General features: G+C 56.7%; 2 protein-coding genes across 3 annotated transcripts; both read left to right on the top strand.

The window, feature by feature from the left end:
- Positions 1 to 438: 438 nt before the first annotated feature.
- Positions 439 to 10,921, top strand: ABCF3 (ATP binding cassette subfamily F member 3). 2 transcript variants are annotated; one of them, XM_064666040.1, is made up of 21 exons: positions 439 to 565; positions 741 to 888; positions 961 to 1,040; positions 1,350 to 1,405; positions 3,166 to 3,263; positions 3,379 to 3,501; positions 3,773 to 4,039; positions 4,245 to 4,325; positions 4,868 to 4,927; positions 5,246 to 5,302; positions 5,506 to 5,528; positions 6,116 to 6,171; positions 6,319 to 6,519; positions 6,681 to 6,757; positions 6,991 to 7,035; positions 7,370 to 7,502; positions 8,080 to 8,168; positions 8,372 to 8,463; positions 8,629 to 8,761; positions 9,122 to 9,209; positions 10,016 to 10,921. In XM_064666040.1, exons 1-21 carry the CDS (start codon positions 493 to 495, stop codon positions 10,172 to 10,174), a joined length of 2,139 nt encoding a protein of 712 aa, XP_064522110.1. In that variant the 5' UTR covers positions 439 to 492; the 3' UTR covers positions 10,175 to 10,921. The 2 variants fall into 2 exon arrangements, with proteins under 2 accessions (XP_064522110.1, XP_064522111.1); XM_064666041.1 differs by having other exon boundaries at positions 8,080 to 8,172; positions 8,376 to 8,463.
- Positions 10,922 to 12,803: 1,882 nt separating this feature from the next.
- LOC135419545 (PHD finger protein 13-like) lies at positions 12,804 to 17,259 on the top strand. The gene is given in 8 exon segments (XM_064666042.1): positions 12,804 to 12,968; positions 12,970 to 13,080; positions 13,082 to 13,205; positions 13,208 to 13,353; positions 14,802 to 14,894; positions 15,218 to 15,833; positions 16,153 to 16,191; positions 16,304 to 17,259. Coding segments are annotated over 8 exon segments (1,506 nt in total). The 5' UTR covers positions 12,804 to 12,818; the 3' UTR covers positions 16,531 to 17,259.
- The last annotated feature ends 141 nt before the right edge of the window (positions 17,260 to 17,400 follow it).

The following is a 17,400-nucleotide window of genomic DNA, read 5'->3' as shown; positions in this document are numbered from 1 at the left end:
TCGGCCTTCAGTTTGTGAACAGATGAGGGTGTCCGACTGCTCATTCCTCAGACCTGGAGAGACAAAATCCAACCCAAACCCCAACCAGCAGTGTCGTGACCGTGGTTTGAGAGCAGAAACACTGATTTTAAAAGGGAGGGGAGAAGCCAGAACAAAACAAAGCACACACACACACACACACACACAAAAACCAACAAAAAACCCCTCCCCAAGCCTCTTTCCCTCTGAGACAGGACAAGCAGAGGCTGAGCGGCCTCTGGTGCCGTGACGGGCCACTCCGCTCGCCCCGGATCCATCGCTCCCATCGCTCCTGCTGTCCCGGCACATGGCAGCGGGACCCCTTCGGCCGCCGCTTTGCGCATGCGCGTCAGATCAGGACTACGTCTCCCGTCGGCCCCCGCGCCATGGCGGCCACCTCCCTTCTTCCCGGCAGCGCGCGCCGGCCCTTCCGGTGCGAGCGGTGGCGGCTCCGCGGGCCGGGCCCGCCCCGCCATGGCGTCCTGCGCCGACATCCTCCGCTCCGAGTTCCCCGACCTGGACGGAGAGCTGTTCGCCTACGTGACGGGTGAGCGCCGCCCACCTGCCCGCCGCGGCTCGGCCTCCCGCCCCGCCGCGTGTCGCGACACCTCCGCGCTGTGGCGACAGCGCCCGCGTCGCGACGGGCGGCCGGGGAGGGACAGGGAAGGATGGAGCGGGTGGGTGCCACCTGTCGCGACAGCGCCGGCGCTGTGTGCCCGCAGGGATCCTGCACGGCGGCGGGGCGGACTTCGAGTCGGTGGAGGAGCTGGAGGAGGCGGTGGGCGAACTGCTGCGGGAGGTGTCGCAGGACACCAAGGACGACGGCGCCATCCGGGAGATCTGCCAGCGCCTCTTCAACACCCTGCAGCTGTAAGGGCGCCCGGCCCCCCGCACACCCCCTCACCCCGCTCCCCCCACTCACTCTCCTCCTCCTCTCCGCAGGGATGAGGGCCAAGCCCAGCGCTGCAGCCAGGTGCTGCTGGACGCCCCCATCCAGCTCTCCCAGATCACCGATGGATATGGTGAGTGACTCCCGCCCTGCCATCAGGATGCCCGGGGCTCAGAGTGGTTCGGGACTTCGGGTGTGCACCTGACCTTGGGGAGTAGAGCTCGGGCACCACTCACATGTGCACCCCTCTCTCATCCTGCTGCTGAGCTGTGGGCAGCAGTGCCTGTGGGGTAACCTGAGGTGAAGGAGTAGAGATGCACTTTGTTCCCCTTTTTCTGTTGGGAGAGGGATCATTCGTGGCTGGGCTTGGGCTGCCATTAAGGCAGTGCTTTGTGGAGCCTCCCTGACACATGAGCTCACCAACCCAAACATGTCCTTGCAGGTGACACCAGCGCGGACCTGCTGCCGGGGCTGCTGCTGAAGAGAGGCCAGACCTCGGTAAGTGGGGGCTGTGCCCTCATGGGAGCATCTGACAGGTGGGGCTGCAGGTGCCCTGCCCTGCTCCGGTCACCTCTCCCTTGGAGAGCAATGGGAACAGGCTGGTGCTGGTTAGGGGCACAGCTGCAGGGGTTACTGCTCCTCCTTATCAGGCTCTCTATAGTTTGAGAATCTCTTGACCTTAGTCTGGTGAAGGGGCTCAACAGGTGTTATTATCAACAGGAGCTTATTAATTTGACAAGATCTATTTTGCTGTAATTTCTTAATGAGGTTCAAAGCATAGATGATGCAGTGGTGGTGCTCAGGGTGCATCTTCTCTGACTTTCACAAGGATCTTTGGTTCCTGCAGCAAAGCCTTTGATTGAGAAAATAGAATGTCCCAGGATGACACCTTGAATATTCAATGAGAGATAAAGTCCTGCCTAGTGGCAGAATGTGGGGATGTTACAGGTGGGGAATTAACTGAGAGCTGCTGTAGGAGAGGTTGTAAGCCCAGCTTTAGAAACAGCTGTAGGTTGTCGTGCTTTGAGAAATAAGATCAGGAGTAGAGAGGTTTGGAAGCAGTTACACTCCATGACCTGAAGGAAATCGGGACATCTCTATCAATGGAATGTGCAGCTTCTCAGGAACAACCTGGCTTGCCATCTGTGTTGGATGTGCCAAAGTTTGAGTGCGGGTGAGGTGCAGTTGTGCATCTGCAAAGCAGGGAGCTCTACAGGGTGGGCGGTCTCTCTACCAGGCTGGTCCCTCACAGAGCTCTCTTTTCCATGGGTTAACGTGTTGAGAATGAGAATCCTTTGCTTGGAGACTGAGACCTAACATTATCCCCACATGTCTGAACGGGAGTCTTAAGTAAAAGCTGGCAGCTGTGGCTGGTTTTGGCACCAGAGTGTTGCTGCTGGGTTCACTTTCTGGCTCTTGTGTCTGCAACTCAAAAAATAATCTTCAGAAAAATTGGAGACAATTCAGAGAAGGCTTTGGGAGGGCTGTCAAGTTTTGGAGGACATGTCTTACTGGGAAATTCAGGGAGCTGGTTATGGTTTACAGAGTGACTCAATCTCTCCTGTAAGTGTGGGGTCCAGTAGCTCCAGTAACAAGGCGCTCTTCAGTCTGGCACACGGGTCTGTAACATGCTCCGGTGGCTGCAGAGTTGCCTAGAAATATCTAGGAGTGTTCTTGGTCAGCCACAAATATTTGACTCGATGCAGGAATAAGCTGGAGTGGGCTGAGAGCCTGGCCAAGACCAGAGGCCAGGTTAAAACACTTGGCACCTTCTTGCCTTCAGGGTTAATTAAATGTTTTTTGTCTCTGATCCACTGCACAAGCTGAGTTTGTTCCAAACTGGTGAAAGTTTAATGTGTTGGGAAGGGAAACACCTTGTGGTGCTCTTTAAAGGTGGGTGCAGAGTGTACCAGAGGAGGCACTGGGATAGCAGGTTGCTGCTATTGGAGTGACTTGGCTGATCCAGGTTCCTGGAACTACAGAAACGGGATGTATGATAGGTTCGGCCAAACCCTCTGCCTTGCTGAGGCAGAACTTGTGTATGAGCAGTTGATTTAGGACTTTATTCCTGAAGTGGTTTTCTAGCCTGATTAGCCTCCTGAAAATATGCTTGAATCTTTCCCAGTTTCCCTCTCCTACCTCACTCCCTTTCTTTCGGGCTTAAGAGGTTGATTGATCTCTTTTCTCCCAGCGCTGGGCTTTTGGGGCTTTTGCTGAATATGCTCTCTCTTCTTCATACTCTCTGTTCTGTGTCCCAGATGGTGAATGCCAAGAAACTGGAGAAGGCAGAAGCCAGGTTAAAAGCCAAGCAGGACAAGAGGCTGGAGCGGGATTCCCTGAAGTCATCTGGCCCTCTGTGAGTATGGAGGGTGCCTCCAACGTCGCCATCCTGTTCTGCTGAGCAGGGCTGGGATCTGGCTGTACCAAAGCTTTCCTGTTGAGCCCCCTCTCTATCTTCTGCTGGCCTGCAGAGTCCTTGAGGAGGCGTCTGCCAGCCAAGCTTCCAGCAAGAAGGAGACTCGCATGGAATCATCAGGCAAGAACAAGTCGTATGATGTGCGTATCGAGAACTTCGATGTGTCCTTCGGTGAGCGGTGAGTGTGGGTGGGGAGGCGGGACAGATCCTGGCTGGGATTTTGGACCATGGGGGATTGAGACTGGATTAGAGAGCAGTTGAGAAATTACAGAGGGTGTGAGAAAGATCAGGAAGCAAGGTGGGCACTGACCCCTTCGCCTTTGGGCAGGAGAAGCCTGTAATGGTTACTTGACTTCACCACAGCCTGAAATGCCCCCATCAGGGCAGGTGGCTCTGGTTATCTCCTCTCTGTGAGTCAGTCTGACCCCAGACCTGTCCTCTTACTTTAGTGTCCTGCTGACCGGAGCAGACCTGAACCTGGCCTTCGGACGGCGCTACGGGCTGGTGGGCAGGAACGGGCTGGGGAAGACCACGCTGCTGAAGATGATCGCCAGCCAGAGCCTGCGCATCCCCTCCCACATCAGCATCCTGCACGTGGAGCAGGAGGTGGCAGGGGATGAGACGCCGGCGCTGCAGAGTGTGCTGGAGTGCGACACCACTCGCGAGAGCCTCCTGCGGGAGGAGAGGGACCTGACTGCCAAGATCAACGCTGGCAGGTGAGGTGTCACCACTGGATTTACAGCCCTTCTGTGGCCTCTTCACCACGAGGTCTTGTTGTAAGGTCTCTCCCTTCCAATGAAGGGCTCTGGTGAGAATGGGCTGCATCTTGCCCACCTTAGTCCTGCCTGGGAAGATCAGCCTCCCTCAGCACTCAAACTCTAACCTGGTGAGTCCCACATGCTCCTCTTTGTTCTGCTCCAGGGGAGAAGGGACAGAAGGTGCCAGACTATCAGAAATCTACGCAAAGCTGGAGGAGATTGAGGCAGACAAGGCCCCAGCGAGGTGAGACAGCCCCGTGGGCATCACTGTCTGTTGGCATGGCCAGAGCTAAATAGTGGTTTGGGGTATGGAAGGGTGATACTGTGGCCCTGGGATCCAGAGCGTGGGGATGGGGCTCTCCCTACTACCTTTTCTTGTCTCTTCTGTGCCACAGCTCTGCTGAATTAGGAGTAGTTGAGCTTCCCCCTGAAGCTGGAGGGATTTTTTTTGCCCCAGATGGCTTGCATTGTTGCTGCTACTCCTCTCAGACCTCCCTAGGTTCCTGGTTTCTGGGGGATGTTTTTGGGATGTTAGTGGTAGTGAGACTCTCTTCCTGGCCAAAGAGCTGAAAAATCCTTGCAAATCTCCTGGTACTTCATGAAGATGCTGTGCCCCACTGGGCTGCATTTCCCAGTCAAGTGCTGCTCTTGGGTGTGTAGGGAAGTTTTCCTGCACCAGAACGGCTTTAAGCCGTGCAGCAGAGTTCCCTTGGTGGGTGAGACCTTGGACTGTGCTCTGCTGTTGGATGCTGTACCTGGATTCCAATTGTCTCCCCTTTTCCCCAGGGCGTCTGTCATTCTTGCTGGGCTGGGCTTTAATGCAAAGATGCAACAACAGACAACCAAGTGAGTTGCTAAACTCTGGGTATCAAGCCAGAAATGGGTTTGGGGAGGTGTTCCAAGTGAGCCCTCAGGCACTGCTGTGGCTGTAAAGGAGAACAAGGGTCTATCCCTGCCCATCCAGGGCCCATCCTGCCCTGGGGGTTGCCAAATCACCTTCCTCCTGGACCGCAGATCTCGTGCTGTGCCCGAGATACCTGCAGGGACAAGCTGCCTCTGGATGACAACAGAGCCAAAAGAGCCTTGGGAAAGGCTGGCAGACAGGCAAACACAGTGGTTCTGCATTGAACAGTAACCCCTCTCTGCATTCTCTTCTCTTCTCAGAGAGTTTTCTGGAGGCTGGAGAATGAGACTGGCCTTAGCCAGAGCCCTGTTTGCCAGGTTGGTGTCCAGGCCTTCATGCTATGGGGTTAAGCCTCTTTTGCTGTCCATGCTGCGAGGTGCAGGGGTGCTGCCTGGGGGTCCTCTCAACTCAGGCTCTCGAGTTGGGGCCATTGGAGGCATCACAGCTCTGTGTGTGTGGTTAGACACTGAACTGGCCCTATGCTCTTTCTGCTTCTGATCCCATGTCTTCTTTTCCCTAGGCCAGATCTCCTTCTGCTGGATGGTAAGTTGATACTGCAAGTCCCCTCTGACACCACTGCAGGGCCTGCCTGTGCCCTTGTTGGGGTTGGGAACATGCCATGGCCTTTAGCTACCTGCCCAAAATAGCTCCGTGTGACGGGCAGGCCTGGCAGCGCAGTCGGTGCTCCGCTGGCACGGGGAAGTCTGCTTGGGCAGCCACTCTCACTGCACTCAGCAGAGCCCTATCTGTGCCCCAGCCAGGTGGTGTATGTGTCATCTTGTCCCAGGTGCTGTTCCCTTTCCCTCACTGGTCCCTGAGATGTGCCCTGGCTGCCAGTCCATGCTGGGGGCAGTCCCCAGCTTGGGTGGGAGATCTGGGTGAGATGCTGCTGTGGGGCACCAGGGTCTGGGTACCAGTATGGAGTGGGGAGAGTATCCCTGCCTGACCCTCAGCCCCTGGTGCCCACACCCCATCACACCCTACGCAAGAGTCCCCTGAGCTGGAGGGAAGGTCCCCATTCAGCCTCTCTTTCTCCTCAACACTGATCATTAACCTTTCCTCTGGGGAAAAAAGCGTAATCCAGCCATCCCCATCTCTCCTGACTTCAGTGCCTCTTTCCCTTCCCTCAGAGCCCACAAACATGCTGGACGTGAGGGCTATTTTGTGGCTGGAGACCTACCTGCAGGTAGGGGGGGATGGGGGGCCTTGATACAAAGCAAGGGGGAGGAATGGAGACGTCCTCTAGACTGGTGTCTCACCTGGCTGGGTGGTGGGACCAACCCCTGCTCTCTGGTTGATGGTGCTCAGGCCTCCCTCTCGCTGTCTCCTCCAGACTTGGCAGTCGACCATCCTCGTGGTGTCCCACGACAGGAACTTCCTGAATGCAGTGGCCACGGACATCATCCACCTGCACTCGCAGCGGCTGGACACGTACCGTGGGGACTTTGAGAACTTCATGAAGATCAAGGAGGAGCGGCTGAAGAACCAGCAGCGAGAGTATGAAGCCCAGCAGCAGTACCGTGAGCACATCCAGGTACTGGGAGAAGCCAGTAGAGTTGGGGCATTCTCCCAGCCTTGTGCCTTTCTCTCTGCTTTTAGACCTGTGGTTGTATTGCTGCAGGAGGTTTGGCAGCAATGCAGGGTGGCTGGTCCTGAAGGGGACTTGGAGTTCTCTGATGCTTTTCTCTCTTGCAGGTTTTCATCGACCGCTTTCGCTACAACGCCAACCGGGCGTCCCAAGTCCAGAGCAAGCTCAAGCTGTTGGAGAAGCTGTGAGTGCCTGTCCTGCTCCTCTCTGGAGGTCAGGGAGGGGCAGTGCTAGTGGGAAGAAACAGAGGATCCCAGTGTGCCTGGCAGATAGAGTTGTGGTATGGGCTTTAAGCACTTGTCTCTGGTATAGAGGCTGGAATGAGGTGTCACAGAGCTGAAGACTCTACCTGGGCTTCTGGTGTGAGAGCAGACCCTCATTCAAGGCACCTTGGTTATGTGTATCCTCTTTTTGCAGGCCAGAGCTGAAACCTGTGGACAAGGAATCTGAGGTGATCATGAAGTAAGTGTCACCTGAGCCCTTGCTTGGAGGGTGCTGGCTCTGTTTTTGACATGAACTTCTTCTTGCTCCTGTCCCAGCTGGGACAGCCATCCTTTTGTGTGGTCCAGCCTTACTCTGACAGGGAGCCCAGACAGGCCCCTGCTTTCAGGCTGGGTTCCCTCCTGGGGCCAAGGCTGCAGGTCTTTGTCTCCTTCTCGTGACCATCCTTCCTAGAGGCCCTGTGTGGCAGGGAGCCCTCCTTGTCACCTGGAGGGTTGCAGAGATTATCCCAGGAGGGCTAGGAACAGGGTCTGGGAGGTTCCTGGCCATCTCTCACCTCTTCCTGCCTTCCCAGGTTCCCCGACGGCTTTGAGAAGTTCTCCCCCCCAATCCTGCAGCTAGATGAAGTAGACTTCTATTACGAGCCAAGTCACTATATCTTCCGTTCCCTCTCCGTCTCTGCTGACCTGGAGTCCCGTATCTGTGTGGTATGTGGGATTGCAGAATAATGGCAGCTGCAAGGGACCCTGGGAGGTCCCTGCTCAAAGCAGGGACAGCTTTGATGTTAGATCAGGTTGCTCAGGTCCTTGTCCAGTTGTCTCTGGGGAGGACTATTTCTCCCATTCTGGGTCCTGTTGCAGCATTTGATCACCCTTATTTTGAGGAACATTGGAACATTTTTCCTAATACCAATTAGAATTTGTGATTTGTGCCCATTGTCCTTCATCCTTTCACTGGATGTCTCTGAGGAGAGACTGGGTCCATCTTCCCTGTCAGCTGACAGCAGCATCAAGTGGGGGCTACAGAGATGCTGTGTGCTTGCAGCTGAGGCTGGACCAGGAAATCCTTAGGCTCGAGGGTGAGGGGGGAATACCTCCCGACACTGCTGCCCATGCTGCTCATCTGTGATAGAAATGCAGCTTCCTGCTAACTGGAGTCACTGGTTATGCTCCCATCCTGCTCCCCCTCATCATCCATGAGAGATGAAATTCCTTGGTTGCTGCCCCCCTCTCCAAAGTACATTCACAGGTTTCACATTCTCCAATGCTGCTGCTTCTTCTCTAGGTTGGGGAAAATGGAGCTGGCAAGTCAACCATGCTAAAGATCTTAATGGGGGAGCTGGCACCAGTCAGAGGGATCAGACATGCTCACAGGTACCTGGGAGGAAGGGCGGGGGGATTGGGAGGGATGGTGCAGCTGGAGGACTCCTGGGCTGTGCTTTGGAGTGATGGCTGCCCGAGCAATGGGGTTGGGTCCAGCACACCCACACATGTGACCCCTCTTCGGTAGCTGCAGCTGCCAGTGCCATGGTTGCAGGGCCTGGTACCATCTCCCAATCCTTCTTCTTATTTTGCAGAAACCTAAAGATCGGTTATTTCAGCCAGCACCATGTGGATCAACTGGACTTGAACATCAGTGCTGTAGAACTACTGGCAAGAAAGTTCCCAGGTGAGTTTTGGGAAACCTCCTGCTTGGGAGGGAATTGCCTGGAAGTGCTGCTGAATTCCTCCTGTCATGCTGGTCTGGCACAGGCCGCCCAGCTGCGTGAGCTCAGAGCCGAGGGCTCTGTGTCATGCTAGGTGTCCATAGCTGTGTTGTGACATGATCCTGCAGGGAAGACAGAGGAGGAATACCGGCATCAGCTGGGGAGCTACGGCATCTCAGGAGAGCTGGCCCTGCGTCCTGTGGCCAGCCTGTCCGGGGGGCAGAAGAGTCGCGTGGCCTTTGCCCAGATGACGATGCCCTGGTAATTTTCTCCCAAATACCGTTAATTATTGCATGGCTTCATCCCTGGAGTCTTCTTCACTGGGAGGAAGGCAGGCATTCAGGGACTTTCTGCTACCCCACGGAAGCCTTGTTCTTGGGGGGCTTTATGGGGAGGGAGGTTGTCACCCTGGGGGGATGGGGGGATGGTGTGGAAGGAGGCAGGTGGTTTTCTCCCACTGCTTTGGGCTCAGGATGAGATGTGTCCTTGGAGCTGGGCAACCCTGATCCTGGAGCCAGGCACATGCCAGTGGCTGTGGTTCTAAGTGGTTAAAGCAGCAGTTGAGGTGTGGACCAAGCCCAAGCCTGTTCAGTGCATCTTCAGAGCTGCCTTCTCTTCCAGTCCAAACTTCTACATTCTGGATGAGCCGACAAATCACCTGGACATGGAGACCATTGAGGCACTGGCAAAGGCACTGAATAAGTTCCGGGTAAGGTTGTCCCAGTAAGATCTGTTTTTCTAACACTTCCTGCAGCCTCCAGTTCAAGGTACTTGGTATCTCAGTGAGAGGTGGATGGTCAACACCAGTGGCGACTTCAAGTCTAGGACAAAATTTGGGAAATCAGTCACATTTCTGCCTTAGCTGTCCATCCTGGTGGTTGGTTTTACTTGCTGGCTTTGTCTGAGAGAGGCAACAGCAGCCCAGAGAGCATCTTGTCCCCCATCCTGACCAGCCACCTACACTCTGTGACTTTATCACATGCTGTGTGCAGCTCTCAGCCCTGCCTTGGGGCCACTCAGATCTTTCTTAGGCACGTTTTATGGCTGATCTCCAAAGACTCAGGCTCCAGATACCACTGTGATCGCCCTGGATATCAGTGGTTATTGCTCAAGTTGGAGCAGTTTTCCTGTGAAAGAAAAGCTTAGCTGAGGTTGCTCGGGGCCTTAACTAGACACCTTTTCAGTGTTACTGACTTTGCATGGATTCTCCATCCTTGAAGTTGTCTGAGACCTGGAGAGCCGGTAACAAACCTTGCACTTACTTTCCAGGAGTGGAGACTAAATATGTTCCTGCTGCACATGCCTCATTTTTACATGATCTGTGTCCCCCTGAAGGAAGAAAAGGCTGCAGTGAGGTCCCTGCCAGTGAAATACTGTTCAGTTTTCCCTGAAGTGGATGGAATCCTGAAGTGCTGGGCACAGGCTGGACAGGGGCACAGGATCTCCATGCTACTGTCCCTGAGCCCTGGGTTGTGGTCCACTAAGTTCCCATTTTTCTCCCTTGTGTGTTGACAGGGTGGTATAATCCTGGTGTCACATGACGAGCGTTTCATCCGCCTGGTGTGCCAGGAGCTGTGGGTGTGTGAGAACGCCACCGTGACCCGCATCGAGGGTGGCTTTGACCAGTACAGAGACATCCTGAAGGAGCAGTTCCGGAAGGAAGGTTTCCTATAAGAGAGGCAGGAGCCGGACTGCGCCGGGGGCTGGAGGGCAAAGCTCAGCCACCTTGGCATCCATCCCAACTGTGCCTGGCAGAGCGCCGAGGACGCTGCTGCCCACATGGACTGTCAGCCATGCCATCAAACTGCCACCTGAACTGCTCTCCCCTCCCAGGGCCGGGTGGAAGGACAGCGTGGGAGCAGGAGCCTGGTGCTGTGCGTGGCCAGGGGCACGCTGGGGACTCTGCCACTGGCCAGGGCTGTGCCCAGCCCTGGGCACACTGGGAAGGCTGTGCCTGGAGCTGCTGCTCTGCCGAGAGGAGGGAAGGCGGTGTCGCATCCCTACCCTGGTTTAACTCTGTGCGCTGGAGGGCAGGAAAGGAGCTGTTCTCCATCTTTCTTCGCTTCACCCTCTGCCTTTTTCTTTCTTTGTTTTTTTTGTTTAACTGCCTGAACACTAGTCCGGCTCCATCACATGCCACTGTCCTCCCTGCTGCCTTGGAGGGAAATGAGGCCTTTGCTGCTAAAAGTGACCCTGCCTCTTCCCCAGCCCCCCGATGCTGGGGCTCGCTTGCGTCTGTAGTGCCGAGGGAGCCAGAGCCTGGTTCACCCAGGCCCTTCTCCCTGTTCCTTTCCCTGCGCTGCTGCCGATACCGCCTCGCCTGCCTTGCCTTTGAACCGGCCCAGGGGGTGGGCTGTCCAGCATCCCTCCCTGCCCACCCACACGGAGGTTGTGGTGTAAATAAACCCAGGATGCAGTGGGTGCAATGCTCTCCTTTCGCTGGGGGGCTTTGTTTGGCAGGGGTGAGGGGGAGGTTGTCTTGCTGCTGCTTGAAGGGCAAAGTTGCCCAGCGGGAGATGCTTTCCAGATGATTCTTTCCAAATTAAATGGCAGCTCTGTGGTGCAGGGGAGGCCACTAGCTGGGGCGGGTTGTGTGGAGCTGTGACAGTGTGCCACTGGTCACTGGAGTGCCACAGGCCATTGAGGTGCCACCTTGGGGGGAAAGGCTGGGGTCCAGTGTCAGCTCTGGAGGGTCCAGGATCCAGTTGTGGTTTGATGGCTGTGTGAAGTGAGCAAGAGGAGGGGACAGAGCTTTAAACTAGATTTAGTAAGGGGAGGTACTTCTGAGTGCCTGAGAGGAACCAGGAAACACTAACACTTTAGGAAGCAACCGGGTAATACCTATAAATTGTCGCAAAGGAATTATTAGGGAGGGCTTCTCCCAAGAGGTGAAGAAGCTGATAGCCTCCCTGAAGTGTCTCTACCCCAATGCACACAGCATGGGTAACAAGCAAGAGGAGTTGGAAACGGTGGTGCAACTAGAAAACTGACCTAATTGCTATCACAGAAACGTGATGGGACACATCATAAAACTGGAACACTGCAATGGAGGGCTATAAGCTTTCAGAAGAGGCTGGGAAGGAGGGGCAGGGCTATTGGGCTCTATGTTAAGGAAGGAACAGATTGTGAAAAGCTGCCTCTGAGTAACAGCCATGAACAGGTTGAGAGTCTGTGGATAAAAAACAAGGACTGGACCAGCCAAAGACCCCCTGTGGTCAGGGTCTGCTATAGGCTGACTGATCAGGGGAGCCTGCTGACTAGGCTGCCTTACTTCAGATACAGGAGGCGTCATTGGCAAACTCCGTGTACCTTCAAGTCCTGCATCCATGTTGTTTATGAAGATGTTGAAGAGCATTGGCCTTAAAATTGTGTCCTGCAGAACCCCACTAGCGACAAGTTGCCAGTCTGTTGTCACCCATTCACTCTTACCCTGTGCACCTGTTAGACAGTTGCTCACCCATTGCATGAGGTGTTTATCTGGCTGTGTGCTGGACATTTTGTCCAGAAGGATCCTTGGAGAAACAGTATCTAAAGCTTTACCGAAATCCAAATAAGTTACATCTTTTTGTGTCAAGGCTTCCTTTGATCAACTACATGGGTCACCTTGTCCTAAAAGGAAATTAAGCAGGACTTTCATGGTCCTCATGAACCTGTGCTGGCTGGGACCCATGCCTGCATTGTTCTTCAGGTGTATTTCAAAAACTCTCAGAATAATCTTCTCCATAATTTTACCAGGCACCAGGATCATCCCTGTTACCTTTCTTGAAAACTGGGACAGCGTTTGCCCGTTTCCAGTCAACTGGGACTTCTCCAGATTCCCAGAGCAGTTCAAAAATTACTGAGAGAGGTCTCATGATGGTATCCACCAGCTCTTTGAGTACTCTTGGATGAATCCAATAAGGCCCCATAGGCCATCCCTATAAAGGGATCCAGCTGGAAAAGAAGATCCTGCATGAGTTTGGGGTTGACTAGGAGTTTATCATTCTCACAGTCATGGTACTCTAGCTCAGGGACCCCCAAAGCCCATCACTGGTGTTGAAGACTGGATTGAAGAAAGTGTTAAACATCTCTGCCTTACCTATGTCCCTGGTCGTGGGGTGCCTGTCCTCATCCAGTAATAGGAAAATGCAATTTCTGGACTGGATTTTGCTATTGAAATATTTAGAAAAGAGGTAGAGGGAGTTTTTATACAGGCACATAGTCAAAGGACAAGGGCGAATGGCTTTAAACTGCAAGGGGGACATTCAGGTTGGATATCAGGAAGACTTCCCCAGGAGTGTGGTGAGGCAGTGGAACAGGTTTCCCAGAGCAGCTATGGATGCCCCATCCCTGGAGTTGTTCCGGGCCAGGTCGGACGGAGCCCCCCGGTGTGGTGGGTGCCGCCCCGCCCCCGGGGGCGCGCGGGGACCGTTCGAGCGCGGTGTTCCCCCCCGAGCCTCAACATTCCATGAGCCGCGACCCCGCGCGGGCGGTGGGCGGTGCTTCGGCGTTGCCGTTGGCGGCGGCGGCGGGTCCGGGCGCGTCCAGCCCGGCTGCGCTCCGGTGTTCGGTACCGGGAGGGGCGGACACTCACCGGCACCCCCCCCGCACCGGGACGGTCGGGGCGAGGCCCCGCCTCCGCCTTCCCCGCCACCAGGTGGTCCCGCCCCTGCGGCCGGGGCGGCGCTCGAGCCTCGCTCCCACCGGCGGCGGGCACCGCACCGCACCGCACCGGGACTGCTACCGGCACCGGCGCTGCTACCGGCACCGGCATGAGCGCCGGTGGGCAGCCGGCGGAGCCCTGCCCCCGCGGCGGGCCGTGCTCGGCGGGGAGCAGCCCCGTGCCCAGCCCCGCGTCCCCGGCGCCCGAGGAGGTAAGCGGGGCGGCAGGGAGCGGATCGTGCGGGGGGGGGGTCGGCCGCATGCTGGGGATCGGGGCTGCAGGGCCTCCGCGGGGTGCGGGAGTGCCCTCAGGAGTGTGTGTGGGGGTCGTCTGTGACTGTGTGTGCGGGGGGGGGTGGGCTAGTGTGGCTCTGTGTGTGTGGGGGGGGTACCCTGTGTGTGTGTACGGGGAGCAGGGGGTCCCTCGGTGTGTGTACGGAAGGGGAGGGGGTTCCCCTCTGTGTCTCTGTACCGGAGGGTCCCTCTGTGTGGCTCTGTGTGTGTGTACGGGGGGGTCCCCTCTGTGTGGCCGTGTGTGTCCGGGGGGGGTGTTGGTGGTGTTCCTCTGTGTGCGCTGGTGGAGGGGGGTCGTGTGTGGAGTAAGGGCCTCGTGGGGGAGCGGTCTGTGCAGGGGGGGGTAGTGCCGGAGGGGGAGGCTTGGTTGGAAGGAGGGGGGGGCTCTGTGTGTGTGTGAGTGCCTGTGTGTGCGCGGGGGGGGGAGCGGCTCCGTGTGTGCCCGCGGGGGCCGTGCGTGGGAGAGGAGCCCTCGGGGGGGGGCTGTGGGCACGGGCGGGGGATGCTGCCCGGGGGGGCGCGGCGGCGGCACTCGGGATCCCCGTGGATGGGCGGCGGTGTGGCCGGCTGTGCTGGGGGCTGCGGGGGTGCCGGGGTGCGCGCGTGTGTGTGAAGGGGAGCGGGGGTGCTGCGCACCGGTGCGGGGGTGTGGGGGTCCCGTGGCGGCGCGGGTACCGCGGGTTCAGGGGGTCCGTGCGGGGGGCGGGGTCCCCCCCCAGGCCGGTCGGCCGGGGCAGGACCGGCAGCGCGGCGCCATCTTGGGAGCCATCAGGTGCCCGGCGCGGGGACGGGCGGCGCGGGGGGGCCGCCCCCGACACCCCCTCCCATCGCGGGCCGCCGCCGCGGGGCGAGCGCTGCGGACCGGCCCCGGCTCCCCCCGGGGCCGCCGGGGTGCGTGGTTGTCCCGGGGGGCGCCGGTGCTGCCGCCGGCGCCCGCCCCTCCCGCCGCTCCCCCCGCGGGACCGAGTCCCGAGAGCACCGGCCGCTGCCCCGGGAGAGTCCCCCGGCCTGGAGTCACCGCCCGTGGGTGGTGGACAACCCGGCAGCGGGGCCCCGAGGCTCCGAGTCAGGCTCTGCCGGCGGCTGCCGGGCTCTGGGTGTCCCGGCATGTCGTCACGGTGTCGTCGTGTGTGTCCATCCCGCCGACTCCCCTCCCTCTCGCGATCTGGGTTTAAGGGGAAGGGCTGCATCTGCTTCGGCAGATGATGTGAGGATTGGTTACGGGAAAGATGGATGTTTGAGTAACCTCGATATTCTGTGCTTGTAAAATTGCCGGGCAGTCCATGGCTGCTGCCGGCACCAGCTGTGGTATCGGCTCAGGTTGAGATATCCTGGGAGTTTAATCCACTCGTGGTGTTTGTTGCAGCCGCTTCAGAAACGACGGAGAACTGTGGAGGATTTCAACCAGTTCTGCACCTTCGTTCTGGCTTATGCAGGCTACATCCCCTACCCTGAAGAGGTAAGTGGGCTTGCAGGGTGTTCCTCTACAAAGATACTGGTTCCCCTGGATTCTTTGCCATGTGGAGACCCAGCTCTTAATCATAAAGAATTATAGAATGGTTTGGGTTTGAAGGGACTGCAGAGATCATCTAGTTCCAACCCCTCACCGTGGGCAGGGGTCCCACTCACTAAATCATGTTGCCTATGTGCCCATCCAACCTGGGCTTGAAGTTTGGATAGACATGTCTGGACAGTCATCCTCCAGCCCCATCCTCCCTCTCTTTACCCTGAATGTCTGTGCTGCAGTCTCCCATGCTAATCCTGCATCTTCTCCTCTTGTAGTATGTGCCCTGGACCCATGGAGGCAGTATGAGTCCCCAGAACAGCACAGGGAGCACTCAGGACAGTGATAGCTCAATCTCATCTCACTCTTCTGACTGCCACATCCCAATGGACAGTAGGAAGAGCAGGAATGCTGTGGCCAGGGGAGTTGTGGACAATGGCCTGCTTATGAGCAGCCCTGTCTTTTCCACTGGCTTCTACAATGTCCGGCCCCAGCAAATCAAACGGAAGAAACCACCAACAAAGAAACGCATTCTGGAGCAGGAGGTGAAGAAGAGGGTGCCACTGAGTGCTTGGAAGGACTTTGGGGCAGAGCAGGATGGGGTGAAACAGCTGGCTGCACTGGCAGGACAGCTGTCTCCTGTGAAAGAGGAGCTATTGGAGCCTTCCCCCAACTTGTCTGGGGACCCTCAGCCCAACTCCCTCCTGGAGGAGCCGATGAAGGAGGAGAAAGACTGGATGTACGGAGCGCAGGGGACCGAGAAGCCAGCAGGAGAGGATCCTCAGCTAAAGGAGCATGACCCCTTCTCTGGAGGGAGGAAAAGCCCCAGTTCCTGTAATACCTTGGACCAAAGCAAAGGGGAAGACACAAGCAGAGGGACCTCCCAGCTCAGTGGTGAGTGTCAAAGGGAGTGCAGAGGGCCCCATTGTGCTGTAGACAGTGCCAAGCATTGTCCCTCCCTCAGCTGGAGCCACTCATGCTGGCCACAGGGAGGGCTTGTTGATGGCCCAAGCCTCTCTCAGCAAGGGGAGTACCTTTGGGACCTGAGGGGGACTGAAGAGCAGAGGGCAGGGAGCTGACCTGCCCTTTGGCAGCTCTATTGTGTAGAGTAGGTGGTGCAGACCTGAAGTGGGTCTGAAATGGGGTGTAGGGTTGCCTTGCTCATCTGGTCTTCCTTTTTTTTTCTCTTTTTTCCCCCCTTTTGCAACTTTAGCAGTCGAATTTGCGGAAGTTCCCAACACCAAAGCAGAAGGTGAGTGGTGGGCTGTCCCATTTAACACCTAGAGGAACTGGCTAGTCTGGCAACAGCCAGACCTGCAGGTGGTAGTGTGGTTTCTGACCAGTGTATCTCTCTCCCTGACCAGACGACGATGCCTGGGATCTGATCACTTGCTTCTGCATGAAGCCCTTTGCAGGGAGGCCCATGATTGAATGTAATGAATGCGCTACCTGGATCCATCTCTCTTGTGCCAAGATCCGCAAATCCAATGTGCCTGACATTTTCATCTGCCAGCGATGCCGGGATGCCAAGCAGGAGATTCGCCGCTCGAACCGAGCTCGGACAGTGCCCCGCAAGCGCCTCGTTGACTGAAGCTCCTGCAGAGCAGGACGGCTGGGGGCCCCTTTTTAACCTGAAGACAATCAATGCACTGGCAGGGGAGGGGCTGGGACATAGGGCCAGACTGTCCCCCTCACACTTCTGACTCCTGAAAGCTGCCACACGTGTCCTCCCTGAGGATCACATTGGCCACGGAGCTCAGTTATCCCAGAGGTGTGTGGGGGAGAGGAGGGTGGTCCAGCCACAATCCCTGTGGGTGGTGTGTTAGTGTTTGTGATCTCCTGGGGCCCCACATGCACTAGCTGTTGGATCCCACCTCCTCCTCACAGCCCCTCCAAAGAGCCCTGCCCATGTGCCTTCTGCACTTTCCCTGGGGGATGCAGACCCCACTCCTGTCCTGGTGACACTGAGCTCAGCCCCTACCTGCCAGTCCCCATGACTATAATTCTTAACTGAGTTCTTTCCTACTTGCACATCTGGTTACTGTGGGACCACAGCTGGGAGGAGGGTGTGGGACAGCCCCCTGTCACGCAGCAGCCCCCAGACTCGTCCCTGTGCCTCTCTCCTCCTGTGGAAAGCCTGGGCCCCAAAAGTGCTTTATGTTTTTATAGTTACTTTGTATTATAGTTAATTTGTATTATAGTTAATTTGTATTATAGTTACTTTGTATTATAGTTACTTTGTATTATAGCAAATTCTGGTCCTTGCCCTGTGGAGTGTGACTGGAGTCTTATGTATATAATAAATACTTTTGCCATAACAGTGGTGGCCTTGGCATAGTTCGGTGACCTTGGGTCTCATGTCCCTCCAGGACCCGAGTGCTCCCCTTCTTCCTTTCTGCTGTGGCTGGGAGGGGACCTGGTGTGGGAGTCCCACTCAGCCCCACTACACCCCCACCCCCCC

This window comes from Pseudopipra pipra, chromosome 10 (genome assembly GCF_036250125.1).
Source record: "Pseudopipra pipra isolate bDixPip1 chromosome 10, bDixPip1.hap1, whole genome shotgun sequence".
Classification (NCBI taxonomy): Eukaryota; Metazoa; Chordata; class Aves; order Passeriformes; family Pipridae; genus Pseudopipra; species Pseudopipra pipra.
Note: the sequence above shows the minus strand (reverse complement) of the source record. Positions and strands in the feature narration are given on the sequence as shown.